Consider the following 22487-nt stretch of genomic DNA (forward strand, 5'->3'; position numbering starts at 1 on the left):
GCATTCCATTATCAAAACTACCAACTACATAGAAATGAACCTATCAAAAATGTGTAAGATCTCTGTAAAAAATTATAATGTTCAATAGAGAGACATTAAAGAAAACATAAATAAATGAATTAGAACACAATTATAAAGATACCAAGTCTTTCAAATGTATCTAAAGATTTAGTGCCATTCAAATTCTCAATACGGTTGTGCGTGTGTAGCTTGACAAGCTGGTTCTAAAACTTATATGGAAGTGAAAACAAAACCTATTCTCCATGACATCAAGCCTATTTTGAAGCTCTAGTAATTAAGACAGTTCGTTGATAAAGCAGAGGTAGACAGAATCATAAGATGGAATGGGGTCCAGAAGCAAACCCATCCATATATGGATACTTGATTTATGACAGAGTTGGCCCAGCAGAGCGGTGGCAAAAGAACCAAATGTTTAGTAAATAGTGTTGGAACTGAGCATCCATCTAGAAAATAGTGAAAGGGACCTCTCATTATTAACAAGCTCCAAGATAATTAAAATTAAAGGCAAAACTATAAAGACTAAAAAGATAGTACAGGAAAAACCTCCATGACTGCAGGCTAGGGAAAGATTTCTTAAATCATAAAAAGCACTAGCTATAAAGGAAAGAATTAATAAATTTGACTTCATTAAAATTAAAAACTTCCATTCGTTGACACTATGAGATAATGAAAAGACAAGCCAGAGAGTAGAGGATATATGCAATAATTATACATAAGAGAGACAGACACGCAATAGAAAGTGGACAGTTTCTCTTTCTCTGGTTTTCACTTCTTTCCTTCCACCAATACACATTTAGGGGTGTTTTTGTTTTTGATTTTTCGTTATTTTTATTTTTGAGGTCCATATATGGTAACTACTGAAAAGTGGACATGAGTGCATCTTTGATAATTACAAAAATAAAAAGTGCTAATTTGGTTTTGAATCTATAGTGAAAATCATCCATTTTCCATAAGATGTTTTTGTTTTACACATATAAGTAAGAGACTAAGTTAGGAAAAATACAAAAGGAAAATGCAAAGATAGTCTGGATGAAAACAATGGTAACTGTTTGTTCATAAAGAGGATAAAATGAATGATTTAACCTTACAAACATGGGAAGAAACTAAATCTGAAAGGGAAGGTAAAAAAATTTAAGTAGGAAAGGAAAATGAAAAAGTGTACACAATAGAGCTGAGAAATGTTGATAGTATCTGAATGATCAACAACCAATAACTCCTATAACAGTGAAAAAAAAACAAACACAAATAATGGTGTTTCTTGGGGTCTTGGAGAAACTCCTGATCTTGGATGGGGAAAGTTTTCAAGTTTACATAAATAAGAGAGCCTCCAAATTAGTCCTAGAAGAAACGCTTTATTTTTATCAATGAAATATTTTTAAAATAAAGGCAACATAAGAAAATAAAGCTTTCCATGGGGAGTTGAATGGAAGGTATAGGGAAAAAATAACGAATGGGAAAATTAACAGGAACAAATTTTAAGTAAAAAGAATCTGAAATTGTCAGCATGCAGAAATCAGAAATGTGGTATCCCTGTTTTTAAGTAGGATCATTTTCATTTCTTTACCTTTTGAGTTTCTGTCAATTCATTTTTTTTTCTTTTGAGCTTTCTGATTGGGGGGGGTGAAAGTTTTGAAATCTGTAGAACATAGAAGAGCAGGAACTCAGACACTTGGTGTTTACCTAGTTTTGCAAATAGACGTGCTAATTAACGTGTATCAGCTAACAAAATTGTGGCAGCAGTCAAGGTCATAAAAATATTTACAACCAATAACCTCATTTCTATCTTAGAAAGACCCTTTGGTTTACTGGTCTGTATAATCTACTTTTATTTAATTGTTAATTTTCCACTTTGTGGATTGTTTTATTTTTTCTGCTGTTGACCTTTTGGCCATTTCACGAATAATTAGCAACTCCTTCGGAGGGGATGGTAGGAGGAAACTAAATAAATGCATTTGTCTACATTTATTGTGCTTCCTGTTGGTCCTGCCTTGGAAAAAGTCTAATAACAAAGAAGTTTAATGCTGTGACTAAAATGATGGTGTTATTGGAATTAGTCTTGTAAACCAAAAACAGACAGCTACAGGGACCTGGCAGGTGAGGTAACTGAGTGCTTGGGACACTCAGTAGTGGACAGTAGGGCAACTGTGGGTAGTAACTTGCTCCCTCTGAAGGGATCGCAATATTTTCACTTACAGCACATACCTAATGGCTGAGTTACGTCCACGAGGTGTCAATTTACAATATCTGCAGCATTTGTATTGGTGATAAAAAAAAGTATATGCTTAGATGTCATAAAATATTGTTGCTGAAATGTGTGACAGTTTCACTCGAGTAAACTGATATAGGTATGAGCTAGTCGACACGAACAACACCAAACAGGGACCAAAAGAAATATTTTACACATATCATGAAGCACAGAGTTAAGAAGTAACCGGCTGGGACCATCCTGGTTCATAATAATTTATAAAGAAGTAACTCATTTACCTGAAACCTATTCTAAGCCTAAAATAAACTGATCCGCCTGAGTGTGTGTGCAGGGCCTTTCCTACAGAGGTGCTCAAGAACTATTTTAATTATTAAGAATGATTTTTAAAGACTGAGCAATAAGCCACATAGGATTCTACATTCACAATGTAAGTTTCTGCGGCTATCTAATAGATTACTGGAACAAATCCTAAATAATTTTTTATACTTACTAGATTATTTTAAATGTGCAAATAGTGATATTTCCTTATAATGTGTATATTTAGGTTTTTATGTTGTTTTTGCTTACTTTTTCTTTAGGGAAAATTTCATGGAAATCCAATGCATGTAGCTGTGGTTATTTCAAATTGTTTAAGGGAAGAGAGGAGAATATTGGCTGCAGCCAACATGCCCATTCAGGTAATATTTTCTGAACTTTGATCTTGTAATCACCTTGAACTCCATTTTTCTGAAACAGAAATTCTTGCTTTCTTTCGAACCAGCTTCTTCTACCTGTTGATGGTGCCATCATCCTTCCAGTCCCTTGTAACCAAGGTCTAGGGATCATCTTTGAGTGATCCTTTTCTCCGCTCCTTGTTGAAATAATTACCAAGTCTTGCCAGAGGTTATTTTTTTCTTGAATCCTATCTATACTTTCTTTTCTATTTCCACTGGTCACACTCTGGTCCATGTTCTTACAATATTGGTTCAGGAACATAGTAACTACCTCTTAACTCAATTCCTAACAACTGTTTGGACTCTGCTTCTCTTGGCATATTTATCCTCAGGGATTGATCTTCAGAACCCTTCAGTATGCCTGATTTCCTACCCCAGAAGTCCAAACTACTCCTCAAGAAGGAATTTTACCTTATAGAAACTCCATACATACTTGCTTATTGATTACTTGAATGTAATTTGCCCTTCCATATTTTATCCCACTATTCTGAATGAATTCAGGATGTCCATCAAAGACAAGTAGAGGAATAAATGAAATCCTTAATGAATACATTTTCATTTAATCCTTATAAAAAGAAGAGTGTGTAAGCAATCAATTTTCCAAATGACGTCTTCCATAATTTAATAAATCACACCACAATATTGATTTTTGAAGGTCCAAGAAAAGTATCTTTTTTAACTATTAAACATTTTCAGGTTTAGTTATTGTCAGGTTATGGTTGTTTTGGGAGAAGTATGAAGTTTTAACAATTCGCTATTCTTATTTTTTAGATGAAGAAGAAGTATGGTATTTTTATTTAATTTATAATCTAAAGCATAGAAATTTTCTAAAGTAAATATAGTTTGATTCAGTGCTTGTGGGGTAATATTAAGATGCTACTACTAATATATGCTCATGTATATTCTCAACTATCCTTTCTTGTATCCCTCTTCTCTCTTATCATTTGTGTGTGTGTGTGTGTTTCCCTTCAAATGTTAGCTATCAGTTAAATTAGAAACACTAGTTTATTTGAGTAGATGCTCATCAAAGTCACTCTGCAAATAACCCACCACTATCACAAAAGAAGCACTGGTTTGTAAATTTCAATAAATACACAAATAAAGGAGGCCAAAATCAGAGAGAGGGAATATTTTCAAAAGCTTTACAATCTGAAGAATGGGGTGTAATTGAAGTCAAGGTAGTCAATTGCCAGTCAAAGAAATGGGTCCCACTTGAGGTTCCACCACTGATTTGCTGTGGATCTTAGCCAAGTCATCAACCTTTCTAACCTTGGCTCCCTACCCAAGTGTAAGGCAAAGGGATTGTTGACATCAGTAACTCGCATTTCTAAATATCTGGGTAACTTTACATCTAAGGAGCACACTCAATGCCAGACTATTAGAGTGGCCAAGAAATGGTGCTTGGAGAAGCTGGTTAGCCTTTCTATTTAACTAGGCTAGCATTTTTACATATTCTTTAGTAAACTTCCTTTGTTCTAGTGTAAAAATAAATCTCATCCTGGCAGATTCATCATCCCAAATTCTGAATTTAAGTCTAACTTAATGTAGTTTCACTATGCTAATTTTTAAATTACATATATTACTTTTACAGAATTTCAAAAGTAATGTAGGTCTATTATAGAAAATTAGGAAAAAAATTTAAACCATAAAATCATCTGTAATTTCACTATATGTATGTATATATGTGTATACATGTATGTGTATATATATATATACATATATATGTGTGTGTGTGTGTGTATATATATATATGTATACACACACATATATATATATATATCTCCACATATTATAAATACCGGGGGTGCCAAAAAAATTATACACATGACTTGTATTCATCTTTTGTTATTAGTATATATTGGGTATTACAATTTTAGTATAGTTTTTTTCTTTCTTACAATGTGTATACATTTTTAGCACCTTCTGTATGTATACACATTTTCTCAATTTCTTAACAATTTAATATTACTTGTATGTCATTAAATATTTTTCTACAGCATGATTTTTAATGGCTATAGATTATTTCATATCATATTGATCCAAACCTCAGTTCAAAGTATACCACATATACTACAAAGTATATTACATTCATCATAAACCTTTTTATCAACATCACTGAAATTTCAAAACATTCTTTTTTCAGGGACCTCTGGAGAAATCCTTACAAAGCTCTTCAGTTTCAGAAAGACAGAGGAATGTGGAGCACAAAGTGGCTGCCATTAAAAACAGCGTGCAGGTGAGTGATCTTACAGATACCTAGAAAGGCTAACTATTATCCCCATCCAACTATCTGTGCACCTTTCTCCTATGTGCCCAAAGTTAATGGATACAGAAATCGTAGGACAATTTGTTAATAAGATAAATGTCTCTCACACACACTATGTTTATGTTAGAAAAGATTTCTTTTGGGGGAGATTTTTAACTTCAATTACTAGAGACTGGGGCTTCCCCATCAGACTCTATCACTGGGAAGCTATGTGGCCTCAGGTAAGTAAGTTACCTCACATCTCGGAACCTTTGCTTCTTCATCTGTAAAAGTGAGAATAACCACCATCGTAGGATTGTTGTGAGGGCTGCATGAGGTAATATGAAAAGTCTCTAGCCCAGATCTTGACACTTAATACCTGTTATGCCTGAACAAAAAAACATCAGCAGGTTTAGAAAAGAAAAAAGTGAAAATCTCAGAGACAGAAACAAACAGGAGACAGGAAAGAAGCACAGATTTTTTTTTTTCCCTAAGAAGTAAAAAGGAAGAAACAAATTATACAGAATTGTCATAAACTGCAGCCGATTAGAATGGAGACTTTAAACAAAATGGTAATTGGTACATTAATACAGAATTATATGGAACTAAAAGGGAAAAGTATCCATATTCTCAGGTAAATAAAAAAGCCATTAGTAGCATTTGGAACTAATTGAGAAATGAAAGGCATAATGCTGAAAGATTTCCAATCACGAAGAGAAAGTGGAAGAGCAAATTCAGTCTGGTTCTTCCAGTGTTGCTCAACTTTCATGGGAATTAGCTCTTTAGAAATGTAGGTTCTATACAGTTAGTCTAGGATATTACTGGAAACGGGAAGCACAAACAGTGTATTTTGAAATACTGATGATGTTTCGTTGACACGCTTAATTGAAACAACTGAGGCAGTATGTTTTCTTTTGTAAAAAGATGACAGAACAAGACACCAAATATTTAGAAGACCTGCAAGATGAATTTGACTACAGGTATAAAACAATTCAGACGATGGGTAAGTTTTTGTTTCATCTAGAATTCTACATAGGGACATAAAAGCAACATGACTAGGGTTTCTTCTTTACTGACAGAATTGATAAATTGATCTGCTTTCCTAAGTGAGTTTTTTATTTTTTTTAAAGGGAGGTTTCAGGAGAGGAGTATTTATTTTGCTTTCTCCTTTTTTCCTTTTTCGTATAAATATATTTTTTTACCAACCAATTTTAAGTAAATTTTGAGAAATCACCCCTATTTTGGCATGCAGCTCCCCAATCTAAGAACATTCTCCTATAGAAGCGAAATACCATTATTACAACTATAAAGAATAATAATAATTGCCTAATATGATCAGGAAATTACTAATATCATCCCTAGGTGATTTTTTAATGTAATTTTTAAAAATTATAAAGTAGAAATGTGATTCACTGTAGGAAATTTGGAAAATAGACAAAAGCAATAAAAATTAAAAATCACACAAAATTCCTCTGTCTACCGATAAACACTGTCAAAAGTTAGTATATTTCCTTCCAGCCTTTTTCCTATATGTTCAAATACATAATGTCTAGTCATTTGAAAAATATCGAGACCATTTTGTACATAGTTTTGTGTGCTGAATTTCAAAGTCTTATTTTTGGTATTTTCCCATATCATAAAAAATCTTCAAAATATAATTTCAATAATTGTATAAATGACAAAATGTAAGGACAATGCAATTTATTTGACTATCTCCATGATTAAACATTGAAGTTGTTTACAATTAAATGCTTTTTTAAGAAATTGAAGGAAAGAATGAGACTATTTACTAGGTTTAAGATTTACAAGTAGTCAAAAAAGGTTTATTAGTAATAATGGATCGTTTAAAATGTGTTGCAATTAGTGGGACGATTGGAGAAATTCTAATTAGGTCTAGATTAGTTAATAGGATTGTATGAATTCAGTGAATATGATAATTCACTGGCTTTGATCATTGTACTATGCTTATGTAAGACAGAGGAAGAATACATGGAAACTGTTATTTTGGCAACTTTTTGAAATTCTAAAATTATTTTAAAGTAATTTTTAAAAAAATTGAATATAAAAATTTAATTTACAGAATCATCTTTAACTATTGAAATGTTAGCTATTAAAATTTACCTGGAAGGCAGTATGGATGACTTTGATCAAATGCTTAACTTTTCATCTAAGATTTAAAAGAGAGGATATTAGGAAACTTGTTTTTCCTGGCATAGGTGAGGAATGACATGTTCTTCTGACATCTTCCGGATATCTTTTTTTTTTTTTTTTTATCTTCAAGATGTCTTGACTCCCATGAAATGTTATATAAAATGTTCAAACTATATGTGTAGGTTTTTCCTTCAGAAGATATGGCACAAACATGGGTTTCATCAGATTATCAAAGGGATCCAATTCTAAAAAGATTTAGAACTGCAAATTTGATCAAGTACTCCAGTTCATTGAAAGAAGCTTAATCCCAAATTTCATATGTGCACTATCAATTTTAAGAATTAGAATACAACAAAGTACATTAAACAATAAAATTCTTTTCAACTTAATATATCACAATTAGAGTTAATTTAATATCTTTCAGTACTCCATGGGCATTTATGAAGAATAAAAATAATCATTTTATCACTTAAATCAACAAGTATTTTGTTGGTTATAAGTGAAATTAAATGAAAGATACATGGGAAACAAGTTATATCCTTGCTAGTGAAGACTGGAAAGTATTAGCTAATGAAGTTTTGAGTTGGTCAAATGCTATAGAAGCAAGATTTTGCCACATAATGGGATCTAGGAGTTAGTGAATTTAGGAATTAAAACAACCCAGAATGACTCCTTGGAGATCAGGGTTATTTTGTAGAGAAATGTGGCACAATGTTGCTCTGCGGCATCTTTTTCACAGTTACACAAGTCAGATCAGCATTCCCAATCTTCACTTTTCATAGACATGAGTGGTTGGTGGGGACCATCACTTGCTATATACCAATAAAGTTCAGTGTTCAAATTAAATAATACAATTTTTATTGCACATCTCCCATTTAAGAGGATAAGTTTTTGTTTTGTTTTGTTTTTAGTCAGAGTTGTTTTTTTGTTTTTTTAATTTTGCAACTCTTTCCCACTTCTAGCTTTACTGTGAGGCTAGAGTATTTTGCAAAGAAAAAAGGGCAAGCAAGGAATTTAGTCTTTATTATTAGTTCATGAGACCAAGTAGATAAAACTGTAACTCTACCAGGCAGTTTCCTAACTCCTGGGTGTAAGGTGGAGCAGGAAGGGGTGGATGAAGGCACCAGGAGGAGTCAGCTATGATTTGATGATGGGCACAAAGAGAGGCCCCATTCCTTTTCTACTTATGCCAACCAACCCAGGTTATTGTCAATGTATAGGTATCTAATAAGGAATCCATTACAAAAGCTTTTTACCTCCTCTCTCCCCACTTCCAAAAGGAACTTGGTGTGAAGAATGGTCTACTCTCAAAGTCTTTAAAATAGAGAGCTCCTCTCTGGCGCGGTTTTGTTTGGATGTAATCCTTCCTGGCCAAATAAATAGACTTATAGCCACCTCATATCTAATTGCCTCATTTAGGCATTTGCATCTTAAGGTCTTAGGAGGGTGACTGCAATAGACTTTGCTTTCAGGACAGAGAGCTTCGTCTTGGAGAGGACTCTAAATCTGATCTCTTTTCCTTCCGCAGATCAGGGTGACAAGAACAATGCCCTAATGAGTCAGGAAGTTTTGACCCTGCAGGAAATGCTCAACAGCCTCGACTTCAAGAGAAAGGTTAGTGAAGAACTTTAACTTGGGCTTTTGCCTGTTTTCTCCTTTTCTTACATCTAGTCCTACTGAAAAGAATCAAGCTCTTAGATTTCGTGTGTTACATTCACGCTGAATGAATAAACGGCAATGTTTCCAGGAAAAGTACCATATTGTTTGCCATGTTTCTAAGTTTACAGAACTGGAACTCTAGATCTAGAGTCTATTTATCTTGCTTATGTGGTACATTTACCGTAGCAATCATTAACACCAAGGTGAACATTTTACCCGATTTTTATTGCCGTTATTTCAGATATGACTGTTTTAGTTGCTGTACTTAATATGCTGAGATGGGTTCTACTACATATGTATAATTAAAATATTACTTGACAACTACCAAAATTTTCTTGGGAGAATAAATGTTCCAGTTTCTATGCTGAAAATGACATTGTGCTAAGTAATTTCCTAGATTTCAGAATAGTTTATTGACAACTGAATATATTCAATCTGACCTCCTCCCAAGGAGAGGGAGACCTTTTTTTCTGGCCCAATGAAATATTTTAAAAGAAGGGAAACATCTCTATTTAACTTTTCTACCTTTCCTTGAAAATAAATGCTGTTGAAATTTAACCAGTCACTGATAAATCAATATTTTCAAAAGTTCGGCTCCATTTTGTATGCAGGAATTTGTGTGAGCACAAATAAGTGTAAAATTTATTTTACCCTAAATCATAAACTTAAACAGTTATATGTCAGATTTTAAACATACAGATAAGATAGTTAATCCAAGATAAACTTAATGTTTAATGCATAATAAATCTGTACTATATGTTTTATGCATACCATCTTATTCAACTTCAGAAATAAGATTTTAAGGAGAGAAGGAACCTTGGAAATAATTTGGTCTAGCCTCCAGATTGTACAGATCAGAAGACCAAGTTCTAGCAAAGTTAAATGGTTTATCTAAATTTGCATAGTTATGGCAAAGCCAGGGTAGAAATTCACATCTTCTAATTCCTATGCCTTTAAAAGTTATCCTTCATTCACTATGCCTCCCAAAACCCAGATAAAGTATTAATAAAAACTAACACAGAAAGGCTCAAATTTTAATCAATACATTTTATAATATATGTATAAACATATTTATAAGAATATAAATTCAATTTATAAATGCCTTTTTAAAAAGCAGATATATGGCTTTATGACTGACTACAAGGTTCAATATTGTTACAGGAGTTACAAATTCAACATATATACTAAATGATGTTATGAGATATTAAGAGAATATTAACTGTAGTCATGCTTTTTTCTTCATGACTTTATTTGATTGTAATAATTGAATTGTTTGAAAAGGCAGTTCTGTGGTAGTATTTGGTGAAATATTTGGTCAAAGTTTTAACCAAGCCTTTACCTCCCAGGTCAGGTAAATTGTTTCATAGGTTAAATTGTGAGTGACTTTCGTGGTGTCTCATGAAAATCTTTTCAGTAGTCATCTTTGTTTTTAGGAAGGCCTCAGTAAGATGACACAAATAGTAAATGAAACGGACGTGTTAATAAACAGCATGCTAATAGAAGAGCTGCAGGACTGGAAGAGGCGGCAGCAAATTGCCTGCATCGGAGGTCCACTTCATAATGGGCTCGACCAGCTTCAAAACTGGTAAAACGCACTGACTTTAGTTTCTAGTGAAAACCACAGGAAGTACAAAACTTCAGTGTTGTTCAGCCAGAGAATGCAGGCTTAGACCAGAACTTCAGTTCATTCAGCTTATTGATGGTTTATAAGCAGGGGGCAACTCTACATTTGAAAACATAGATGTAATTGTAGACATGTTCTTAATTTTTATTCCTTTCAGGAGAAAATGGAAAGCATCTCTAGAAATCCATAGAATGCATAAGAATTGCTTAATTTTCTCATATACCAATCTTGTAAGACTCATGAATTTTTGAAACCAGCAATAAATAGGCTTTCTATAAGAAGTACTAGCTTCAAAAGCTCGAAAAATGATATCTCAATTTTTAAATGTGTCTTAACATGTCAGAATTAAATATCAGTTTGTGTTGTCAACAAAGCAATTTATTTTAGTATCTAAATGAAAAATCTCAAATGGCTAATACAACATGGCATCTCCTCTCTGTGTATGCACACATAAAATCCTATATGGATACAATCCTTTGTATTGGAGAAACAAAAATGTTTATAGGGTTTTTTTCTTCATCAGTGCAAAAATAAAACTTTCTGATTGAAAATATTAGAAAGTATAATGAAAAAGAAGAAAAATGATCAGCTGAAATCTGAATTTGTTTTCAAATGGAATAATTCAATACAACAAACATATGTAGTCATTGGGGACACTTACACTAAAAGCTCTGCTCTGCCAGGCATATGTCTCAAAAAAAAAGTAAGGGATTGGGCTCTTTTTAAAACATATTGATTTTCCTTGGGGAGATACATTGATTTTCTAACCTCACTGTACTCTGTTATTATGAAAACAAGATAAACAACAAAGGGAGCAATAAAGAACTTAGCAGATAGTGATGCTCCTATCAAATTCAATGGGGCGTTGACAGTTCTGTCCACAGTGTTATGTGGGGAATAACCTTTTTAGTAGAAAGAGCTGCTGTCAGGGCCAAATGGACTTATCAAGTCTGTTGAGACATTCTGCCTCCTCTATAGCAGGAAGTTCCTTCGGTGTCCATTTCAATCTTCCTCCTCCCTAGACTTCTGGCCCAAGCTCCCACCTCCATTCCCGAGGTGAGATCACCACATAGTGAGTGAAATTCCAAGCAGATACCTTTCTTCAGAGATCTCCATGGATAATTTTTGGCTAATATCTAGGGCTTATAAAAAAACATATATGAGGGGAGGGAGTCCATTTCATATTGGTTTTCTTCTTCTGTATTTTTACACATAACATTTTTCACATCATGTATTTTTAAAGTTTTAAATTTGCTCTTTCTTTGTCTTTTAGTGAGTGCCAGATTCTTAACATATGTATGTTTAATAGTCTTTTAAACAAAAGATGATTAAAAAGGAATTTCTTGCCTGTAACTGAAGGTATAAATTAGAAATCCTTGAAAATATTTAACATTGTATTGTGCATTTTAGAGAAAAATGGATTAAGGAAGAAACATAAAGAACTGTCATTAACCTTTTATGGAATTAAATGATTAATTAGTTTAATATTTTAATAGTTAATACGTTAAAAATTTTAATAGTTAAAATGGTAGATTAAGTGGAAAACCTATCTGTGATTTTCATTTGCTGTTCAATAGCTTTACACTGTTGGCAGAAAGTCTGTTCCAACTCAAAAGGCAATTGGAGAAATTAGAGGAGCAGTCTACCAAAATGACATATGAAGGTGATCCCATCCCGATGCAAAGACCACATCTGCTGGAAAGAGTTACCTTCTTGATCTACAACCTCTTTAAGAAGTAATTGTTATCCATTTAAATGCCTCATGGTAGCCTCAGTCTTGTGGAGTTGCAGGGACACCCAGGCTGGCTGGGGTTTTGGTGTTAAGGTGAGAGGGTGGTAGCGAAGTAAACAATGAACCTCAGGGTGAAGTGAATAAAACTCCAGAGAGTTCCAAAAACATTTCTATTCTTCACTCTTCAACAATACTTCCCTCCACAACTTGACTTAGTTTTCCATGAGCCAAGCACATCACCCACCTAAATTTCATTTTTCAACATTTTAGAAAAGAAGATTTCAAGGATTTCTTAAGTACATATCCAAGGAACGAAGGGTGGAGACTAGTACTAGAAATCTTAATGTACTAGAAATCCTAATATCTAGTTCAAAAATGGCATAAAATTAACTTTCTATTTTATGTTTAGTATGTTAAAAATAGACGGGGGCTTTTATTCTTGACTCAATTGCAACAATCAGGAATTAATTATTGCTGTTACTTAGGGGCACTCTCTAGGCATTTCTCCATCTCCTGGTAATTATTTATGAGAAGTCTTTGGAAAGATTTGAGCTTAATGGAGGTTTGACTGTCTTCTAAGTGTAGGAAATTTGGACCTTATAAGAGGACAGCATCCTGTTCCTCTGTGGTTTTCAGCCTGTCAATATTTTCAGTGTTTTCAAATGACAAGCTTTATTTCCTTTTAATCTAGCTCATTTGTGGTTGAACGACAGCCATGCATGCCAACCCACCCTCAGAGGCCGATGGTACTTAAAACTCTCATTCAGTTCACTGTAAAGCTAAGGTAGGCAGAATGTGTTCTAACATTTCATATGTTTATAGAGCCACAGACATGCATAATTAAGGCTAATTTCTCTCATTGTGACGTTCGTTCAACTCTTCTTTATTGAGCTTCCTCCTGCATGCCCAGCTCTAAGCTGTGGTAAACATGCACAACAATGTTAAAATGAGGGCCCTGCTTGTAAAGAGTATGACAATGAAGATGACGACATGAGGGATGTTATCATGAAAGTATGAAATCACAGCATTGGGCAACATGGGATTAATTGCTGAAAAGGCCGACTTTGAGAGAAGACTGAAGAGGCTGGCGAATAGCTTGTGGTCACCGTGAGGAAAGACCTTAAGGGAAGAGCAGAGAGGGGAAGGAGAGCAGGATTGCAGGAGAGTAAGACTCTAGAAATAATGACTTCCTGGATCTGTTTTCTAAGCCTGGAGAGCAGGAAGAGAGAATTGCGAAGATAGAGTAGGGACAGATTATGGAAGTTTTTAAACATCCTATCCAGGAAATACAGTGGCACATTCTTCCCCCGTGATTACCCAACAACTAGTTTATTGGATTTTCTGCAAAAATGCTCAGCAGTGTGTTTTTCAGTATATACTTACTATGTACCTGAGTTAAAGATGCACGATTTTTGTGTTATTTTTGCTTTATCTATGAATTTGATCCTTTTTATTATCATGAGCAACCAAAATGTATAGTTTTCCCTAATGACACTTAAAATAAAGAATTTGAGATCAAACTTGCAAAGATTTTCATTATGCTTCAACCTTCAGGGCCCAAAGTTGTAAATTAGTAATCACTGAGTTCACCTCTGAAAATCTGAATTCCAGAGTACAAGAGGCAAATGTGCTGTGGTAGATGGTGATGTAGGGTCCCATGATACAGTCCCTGACCCCTATCACTATTAGAACTCCATTTTTATTTTATTTTATTTGTTTTTATTTTATTGGGGAAGGGGAACAGGACTTTATTGGGGAACAGTGTGTACTTCCAGGACTTTTTTTCCAAGTCAAGTGGTTGTCCTTTCAATCTTAGCTGTGGAGGGTGCCGTTCAGCTTCAAGTTGTTGTCCTTTCAGTCTTAGTTGTGGAGGGCACAGCTCAGCTCCAGGTCCAGTTGCCATTGCTAATTGCAGGGGGCGCAGCCCACCATCCCTTGCGGGAGTTGAACCGGCAACCTTGTGGTTGAGAGGATGCACTCCAACCAACTAAGCCATCCAGGAGGTCAGTGGCAGTTCAGCTCAAGGTGCTGTGTTCAATCTTAGTTGCAGGAGGCAGAGCCCACCATCCCTTGTGGGACTCGAGGAATCGGACTGACAACCTTGTGGTTGAGAGCCCACTGGCCCATGTGGGAATCGAACCGGCAGCCTTCAGAATTAGGAGCACGGAGCTCTAACCGCCTGAGCCACCAGGCCGGCCCCTTTATTTTATTTTTTGTTGTTTTGAGGTATAATTGACATACAATATTGTGTAAGTTTTAAGTATACAGTATAATGACTTGACATACATGAGCTATTAATAGTAAAAGCATAAGTTGCAAAATGATCATCACAAATTTAGTTAATATCCATCACTGCAGAACTCCATTTTTAAAGGAGAGGTATTTGTCTTCAGTTTGCATTTCCAAAACCCTATTTGAAATTCTTGATTATTTCCTTTGTGTGAATTTTGCACCAAGACTTAAAAACCAAAAACAAAAGGCAGAGGCCAGGTTCCCTTTTAAAATTTCATGATTTTCAAAAGTTGTTTATTCTTCATCCCCACATCTCTATGTAACCCAGAAGATAGTAACACTAAAGAGAAATAGGATAGAGGGGTGGTGGACATCCTACTTTTCTATGAGATACCCCTATAGACGATATGCTAAATCTAAGATGCTCTCTGGGACAAAAAGAGAGATGAGTAGGGATTTCTCAGAAAAGAGTTCTGAGTGAAAGAGTTCCTTGAATGGGTACCACCTTGTGTGTTGTTTGAACTAATTGCAAGAGGCAAAGACCATTAGTCCCTCATTTGGGTGTTTTGCCCTTTCTTCTGCCTGACTGTTGAGTCCCCATTTTTCTTCTCTGTACCCTGTTCCTCACTATCTTAATAGATGATCCTTTAATTGGTATTCAAGATTTTCCCTTACACCCCTCTCTACCATAGCATTGCATCCTTCTATTTCAAAGGGAGTGGTGACATGGGACTCCCATTAGTTGTTACATCTTACAGTGAATCAGATCCTTCCTGAAGTAGGATAGAGAGGTAGGCAGAGAGGGAACACATCTTGCTTTATTTCATATGACCTCCTCACTACTCGCTGCCAACAACTACACACATATATTCCAAACCCTAAAAACAATCCTGTGCTTTGTACAGGACTTTTAAGGAACTTTTGCTACATTCTACCCACCTTTTTGCTTGAGCTTTCTATTACTGTGATTATATTTCTCTAACACCAACCGGTGGCTTAACACCATTCTCTATATTCCATCTATTTGGCTGGACTTTTCCCTTTTATGTATAGCCATGTCCACACTTCACCTTCCACAACGTTCACTATGCCAGTATCCCAATACCTAGGGATGTACTGGATGTATTGAAGAGCTCAGGATATGCTGAGTGAACGAACAAGGTTTGGGATGAGTGCATGAGTAAATGATTGAGTGAGTGATTGAACGAGTATCTCTGAAACTGGACTGAACCTACAGAGAGGGTATATCAGAGGATACAACTTAGAGGAGTTGGGAAAAGCAAAAGAAAAAAGGAAGGGCTTACAAGAAATTAAAGAAATTATTATTTTGACCTTTAATCATTTGTTTGTTTGAATTTAGTTCTTTTAAAATGATGAACATCTTTGCTGCTACTTAAATATAGTATGTTTAAAGATTGTAAATGCATTTAAATGGGAATTTTCAATATTCTACCAAAAGCCTAGTCTCTCTCAGTATTTTTACCATAAAAGAGTTATCATCAAAGCATTTAGTTTTACTAAGCTTGCAGAATGTATTTTTATAATATGAGAATAAAATGGGGCTATATTAATAGACTTGCAAATTACTTTTTTAAAATGTATACATTTAACCCAAATTTGGGCTTCAGCCAAAATGTATAGCTATTTTTCTGACCTAGCCAATGTATTACCCAACACACATCAACTGAAGCAATATGGAAACACTTCTCAAATGTTTGTCAATATGATATTATGTGGCTGATGTCAGTATTAGTAATATGGAATTGGACATTTTAAAAACACACTAACATATAACTGGAGATAATATAATTTGATTCATATGTATATGCTATAAATATATTTAAAACTTTAAATGTAAAAAGGTTTTTAGCACTTTTAATTTTTATATTTGATTCTTTATTTACGTGTCTTTCCAGACTACTAATAAAATTGCCAGAACTAAACTATCAGGTAAAAGTGAAAGCATCAATTGACAAGTAAGTATCAAATTCCATTCTGAAACATGAAAGTGTAAGACTTTTTTTTCAATTGTCCTTATTTTATAGAGTAATTTCAAACTTTTAAATTCAGTTCCCTAATATTGCATATTGATGTAATTCAAATATTTGACTTTGAAGTTCAAACATTTAACAGAACTCCAACGAAGACTTATTTTAAAATTTAACTATAAACTCTTAATTGAAATTGTATATACTATTCTCTAAAATATCATAGAAAGTTTTTACTATTAAATAGCTCATTTTAAATAATCCTCTTGGTTTTACAGGAATGTTTCAACTCTAAGGTAAGACATTTACTTTAGAATTTTTTTGCTGTTATCGTAAATATGTATTACCTGAGACCATGTAAATAACTAAGATTTCTTCTCCAGCAATCGAAGATTTGTCCTTTGTGGAACTCATGTCAAAGCCATGTCCATTGAAGAATCTTCTAATGGGAGTCTCTCGGTAGAATTTCGACATTTGGTGAGTAAATTAAACAGTAAAATTATACAAGCTTTTTTTTTTTTTTCAAATCAGGCACATCTTTACTAGTGGGCCTTATAACTCAAGGTATATTGTTCCTTAGTATTTCTTATGTGAGGTTAAGGGCCATATTGAGAATAAAATATGCTATCACTGAAGAATTAAAAATGGTAGAAAGAACACTGAGCCTAAACTCAGAAGGTCTGAGTTCTTAACCATGGGGATGTAGTACCTAAATATATATAGTCATTGGTCAGTATAGTTTGATGATAATGGTAGGTGGTCTGTCTTATAATGGATAGACATTCCTGGTCTCATTTTTTAAAAATCTCTCCAAGAAATATTTAATAACAACATGTCTGGCTAAAGACACTTTCATTTTAGGAGAATTAGCTTGGGGGTAAATAGGATGTTCCTGGGTATAACAATTGTACACAGTTTGTCTTGGCATGTCTAGAAAGCTTCTGACCCAGCCTCATCCTGTTGCTTCTTGTTTTTACCACTTCCTCTTAACCTAGAGTTCTCATCCTGCTTTCTTTCTAATTCTTTGCATAGTTCTTAAATTCCCAAACACCCTACTGCTTTAATTGCCGGAAACATGTTACTCATCTGGTTTGTTAACACTTAAAAAGCACCTCACCTGAATGTTGGGACAGCACTGAATTAGCCTCAAAAGATCTATTTTTTTAAAAGTTACAAAGTTTACATTAACAGAAAGATATCTGCATACACAAATTAATGCTGCTTGTTTTTGTTTGTTTGGTCTTCAGTATTGAAGAGTACATTTCTTTTTAACTGAATCCCTACCAGGTGAGGCTGCTAAATAAATAAAATGTAATGAGGAGTCATTTATTATACATTCTTATAACGAGCACTTTTTTGGCTTCAGTTTAATTCCTATCCTCAAGGAATTTTTAATAATAGGCAATGTTTGCTAATAAGTAAAGCAGTAAGAGGCCCTGAACTTAGAGATGTCTGTCTTCCAAAAAAGTCACATGGAAAAGGAGGGACGATGAACATACCAAAAAGTGGCTAGCTCTTTATTCCAACATGTATAATATATAAAATAACAAAACCTTAGATTTTGCAGTGTTCTTCTAGTGACAAACCATTTTCATATATATTATCTTCTAATAACTTTAATCACTTTTTAATACAAAAGTAAAGGTAGAAAATCAGACAAGCAAAATTTTTAAAATTAAAAATCACTCACAATCCCACCACCTTGAGATACTTATTTTTGTTTTCATTCTTTCTTCTTATATACATCTCTCTATATATGTACTTTTTAAAAGTGGGATCAGATTGTACATACTATATAACGTTCTGCTTTTTTAAACTAAATAATCCATATCATGAACATTTTTGTGTCAGTTAGTCTTCTCCTCTCATGCTATCTAGTACTTACTTTGCCATTTGGCACCCTGCCCTATCATTTACTTTCCTCTCCTCTGGGTTAGACTGGGTTTCATGGGGACTGGGTATCTTCACAGCTTAGCTCAGATGATACTTTCCAAGTACAAGGAGTGCTAACTAAATTCTAAAACATCCCTGCATGATTTCCTTTTTCCAAAATATTGTCTTAATGTTATGCCAAATTGCTCACTTATCTCAATGAAAGTTCTAAACTTTATCATGAGGTGAAACAGGAAGCTCCTTCCTGTTGAATGTGGGCAGCTCTGGCAGGTTTCCATGAATTAGAAGACATCTGAGTTACTGTCAAAATTGTGGCCAAGAAAATCACCATAATATGCACAACCAACTCGATATTTAGCTGATCATGCTTCTCTATCTATTCTTTTCTTTTACAAAGCAACCAAAGGAAATGAAGTCCAGTGCTGGAAGCAAAGGAAATGAGGTAGGAATTTTCTCTCCAACAGAATTTTTTTAGGAAATAATTCTGTAATATCTCATTTTTACAAAGCTCTTAAACTATCCTATTTATATTACTATATAAAGTCAAATTCATATTTCTCTGATTACAAATGTATAGCTTGATAATTGCCGACAGTATAAGAAATTTTGTTTTAAAAAGGAGGAAATAGAAATTGCATATAATAACACTCTCCTAAGAAAACAACTATAAACATTTTTGTTCACATCATTCTAGACTTTTATCTATGTATACATTACTTTAATACATACACACACACACACAGTTTCATAACCTGCTTTTTTTTCGTGTAACAATGTAAGGTGAACACCTTTCCATAACCTTAAATTCTCTTGGAGAACATGATTTAAATGCATTGTATTGCATTTTACAGGTGTTCCATACTTTCTTTAGTCAATCCTCCATTATTACAAAATATCTTTAAATCACTCCTTTCTTACAGAGGATAAGAAGTCTCGAACATCATAACATATTATGTGAAAATCACAGGTGAAAAACAGTCCTATTATTTTATGGTATCAATTACCTTGCTCTTATATCTAAGGTTTGCATTTCACTGAATGAATTGAGTAAAAGAACAAATGGATGCAGTCCAAGTGTTCACATTTGAGTCAGTAAATGATACAGTGGTCAAATCCTGGACTTGGAGATCATCAATTTAGTTTGCCTAAATACTAGGGCATATGTCTATGCTCTACGTATTTAGGATTAGAAAATCTGGGTTTGAGTCCATTCTGACAGTGACTGAAATAAGACCCTAGCAAATGATCTCTTGGAGAAATACTGCATTTTTTTCCCTCTAAGAGATCAGGGTAGTAATGCCCAATGCTCTCGGCTCAGAGATGCAGCATATGAGGCCATCTGCACGATGCACTTATAAAGCGCATTGGTTCGTATGGATCCAATCTCCTAGGCCTTATACCTCACAGCTCCTGTGAAAAATGTCTTTGAATTATTTGGGAGAAAAAAAGCACTTTATAAGTCCAGTATTCAACTACGATCAATACAACCCACCCCACAAAACCACACAGATCCATCACAACAGGTTTAATGCTCCACATTTTTCCTTCCAAGAATTCTTCATTCCCTTAATCATGTCTTAAAGATCATTTGCCAAATATCACAGCTCCCCCAAAGATGAGCTAAGCTTTTCTCCCAGGGAGGAAAGGCTTAGGACAGAGCTTCAAACAGGCCTCTCTGTAAGCCAGATATCACATGAAAGGAGATTTTGAGATTAAGGATATTCTAATAAACCAAAGAAGTGGGAATTATTCTTCCTACCTTATAGAAATCCATAAAGGTTTTCCAAATTTCTTAATTGAAACATTAGCACATTATAAATAAAAGCCCATTTTACCCATCTCACTGGCATTTTGGCCAGAGTTGCAAAAAACATTTCATGCTGCGTGACATCTCTGAATAGTAGTTACTAAGTCTGAACAGATTAAGCACAATGCTTCTGAACTTTTTTTAAATAAAACAAATAAAATGGGAATAAATCTAAATAGCTCAGCTCTTCAGGACATTGTCATACTCGTGAATGTAAAATCAAAATCTTTACTTGGATTTCCCTAGAGATGGAAATCTAAGTAAATAACCTTCTACTATAGAAAAACTAACCTGTCCTATTAACACTGTCTACTTATATTAATTTGAATTTATTTCCTCTTATTTCCCAATTAATAGCAAAATTGTGCAGTCATATCGGAATGAGTCTATTTTCTTCCCTTTTTTTCAAGTTTGCCAGAGCAGGACAATTTTATTTTAAGCTATTCTTTGAGCTCCCCCTGTTGATAGAATTTTAACATGACTTTTAGTTATGTTGAAAACAAACCACAGACTTGAATGTTGCTTTATGTGGTGCATGAATAATTGAAAAGTCACCAAATATAGAAAAGTGGGCTCAGCAAGACGAGCCAAGGAATAGGGGCTTGGCCAGGCAGTGGACGGGACCAAAGGAAAGTCAGGAAAGAGCTGGCGGATATCTGGTGATACAGTGGGGTTACTAACACGATGAGGACAGGGACTGTAGTAACCAAAGTTTCCGGAAAACGGGAAGCTAAGACATGATAGCCTCATTTTTGGATTTCGAATAGGAGCTGTTGCTTATCTGTGAGTACCTGCATCAGGAGTTCCCATCCTGACAAGAATCTGTTTAATAAATCCTTGTGTGGCATTTCCTATATACTGGGTACCGTCTGAGAGCTTCACAGACATTGATTTATGTAACTCTTGTGACTTTGCTATGAAGTAGATACTATTAGTACATTACTTATTTCACTTAGGGTAACTGCAACACAGAGGGGTCAGGCCAAGACTCAAACCGGGGCTGTCATGCCCGTGCTCTTGGCCACTATGCCTTGTTGCCTCTGGAATCATCAAACGTTCCCTGGGAGAAGCCACGCTGGTTGGCACTCCTCTTTGACCCTCTCCCACCCTTTTATCTCATCATGCCCCCTCCACGTGCTGGGATTCCTATGAGAGAGATCTTTGAGGGTTTGGAGGTAGTATGTCATCTTTTCCTCTCTGCTCCAGCTGCTGGTGCTATTAAACTCACCCACTGAGAAATCATGTACCTACCTTGCACCAGAATCCTGACAAAGTTTAGAAGGAATTTAAAAGAATGCTTCCTCAGACAATGTTCTTGACCTCTCCCTTATCTCCTGCGTGCAGTGGTGGGGTAGTGGAAATAGCATGGTGTGGGGCTCTGCGTCTTACAGGCAGAGGACCTCGCTCAGGCCACTTCCCCTCACTCACTCCCAGTTTCCTTGTCTATATAATGGGGATCATGCTAACCTGCTCTTCACAGGGCTGTTGGGAGGACCAATGAGATGGTGTATGTGAGTCAACTGCAATGTGCTGTGCAGATGTCTATTATGGCAATTCCTGGTCCCCCTCCAGGCTGCCCCCTCTGTAAAGAGCAGGTATTTACACAGGTGGGGAAATAGCTCCAAAGGTGATATCTGACCTAGGACAAATTGCTGATCCTTATCCTCACCCACCAAACTGCTTGGCGGCAGACCCTCCCTTTCAAGGGCTCCTGAGCACATCCCTGTTACGGCCCCAGGTCCCTGAAACCTCAGAATACCATGTTTGTATGTCCCTTTTGTGGGAATCACATGTCTCAGGTTCCTACCCACCCCTCTCTGTTCCCCGTCCCCTTCCGCCCCACACACAACCTTGGGTCCTCAGTTCTACTTTTCTGCTTTTGTGATTGTGAGAATTTGGGTGGGATACTTATGAAATGATTGAGAATATCCCAAGATGTCAAAAATGATATTTTCCTAAGGTCACCATTCCAAATCTCCTTACAATTGCAGCATTCCATGCCTGTTTGACTCTGAGATTATCCAAGAGGTGACCTGCCAGGGGGCGACCGGTTGGCTCAGTTGGTTAGAGCGCAGTGCTCATAACACCAATGTTGCCGGTTCGATTCCCACATGGGCGAGTGAGCTGTGCCCTCCACAATTAGATTGAAAACGACCTGACTTGGAGCTGATGGGTCCTGGAAAAACACATTGTTTCCCTATATTCGCCAATTAAAA

General features: G+C 35.2%; 1 protein-coding gene across 3 annotated transcripts in view; it reads left to right on the forward strand.

The window, feature by feature from the left end:
- The window catches only part of STAT4 (signal transducer and activator of transcription 4), a 92111-nt gene that overhangs the window by 50098 nt on the left and 19526 nt on the right, over positions 1-22487 (forward strand). For all 3 annotated transcript variants that reach the window (XM_033112254.1, XM_033112257.1, XM_033112256.1), the window contains exons 4-14: positions 2806-2904; positions 5084-5176; positions 6110-6188; positions 8865-8950; positions 10429-10580; positions 12197-12355; positions 13043-13135; positions 16500-16559; positions 16850-16867; positions 16955-17048; positions 18862-18906. In XM_033112254.1, the coding sequence (XP_032968145.1) occupies positions 2806-2904; positions 5084-5176; positions 6110-6188; positions 8865-8950; positions 10429-10580; positions 12197-12355; positions 13043-13135; positions 16500-16559; positions 16850-16867; positions 16955-17048; positions 18862-18906 (978 nt within the window). The remainder of the gene's footprint in view (positions 1-2805; positions 2905-5083; positions 5177-6109; positions 6189-8864; positions 8951-10428; positions 10581-12196; positions 12356-13042; positions 13136-16499; positions 16560-16849; positions 16868-16954; positions 17049-18861; positions 18907-22487) is intronic.

Source organism: Rhinolophus ferrumequinum, chromosome 8 (genome assembly GCF_004115265.2).
Source record: "Rhinolophus ferrumequinum isolate MPI-CBG mRhiFer1 chromosome 8, mRhiFer1_v1.p, whole genome shotgun sequence".
NCBI classification, from domain to species: domain Eukaryota; kingdom Metazoa; phylum Chordata; class Mammalia; order Chiroptera; family Rhinolophidae; genus Rhinolophus; species Rhinolophus ferrumequinum.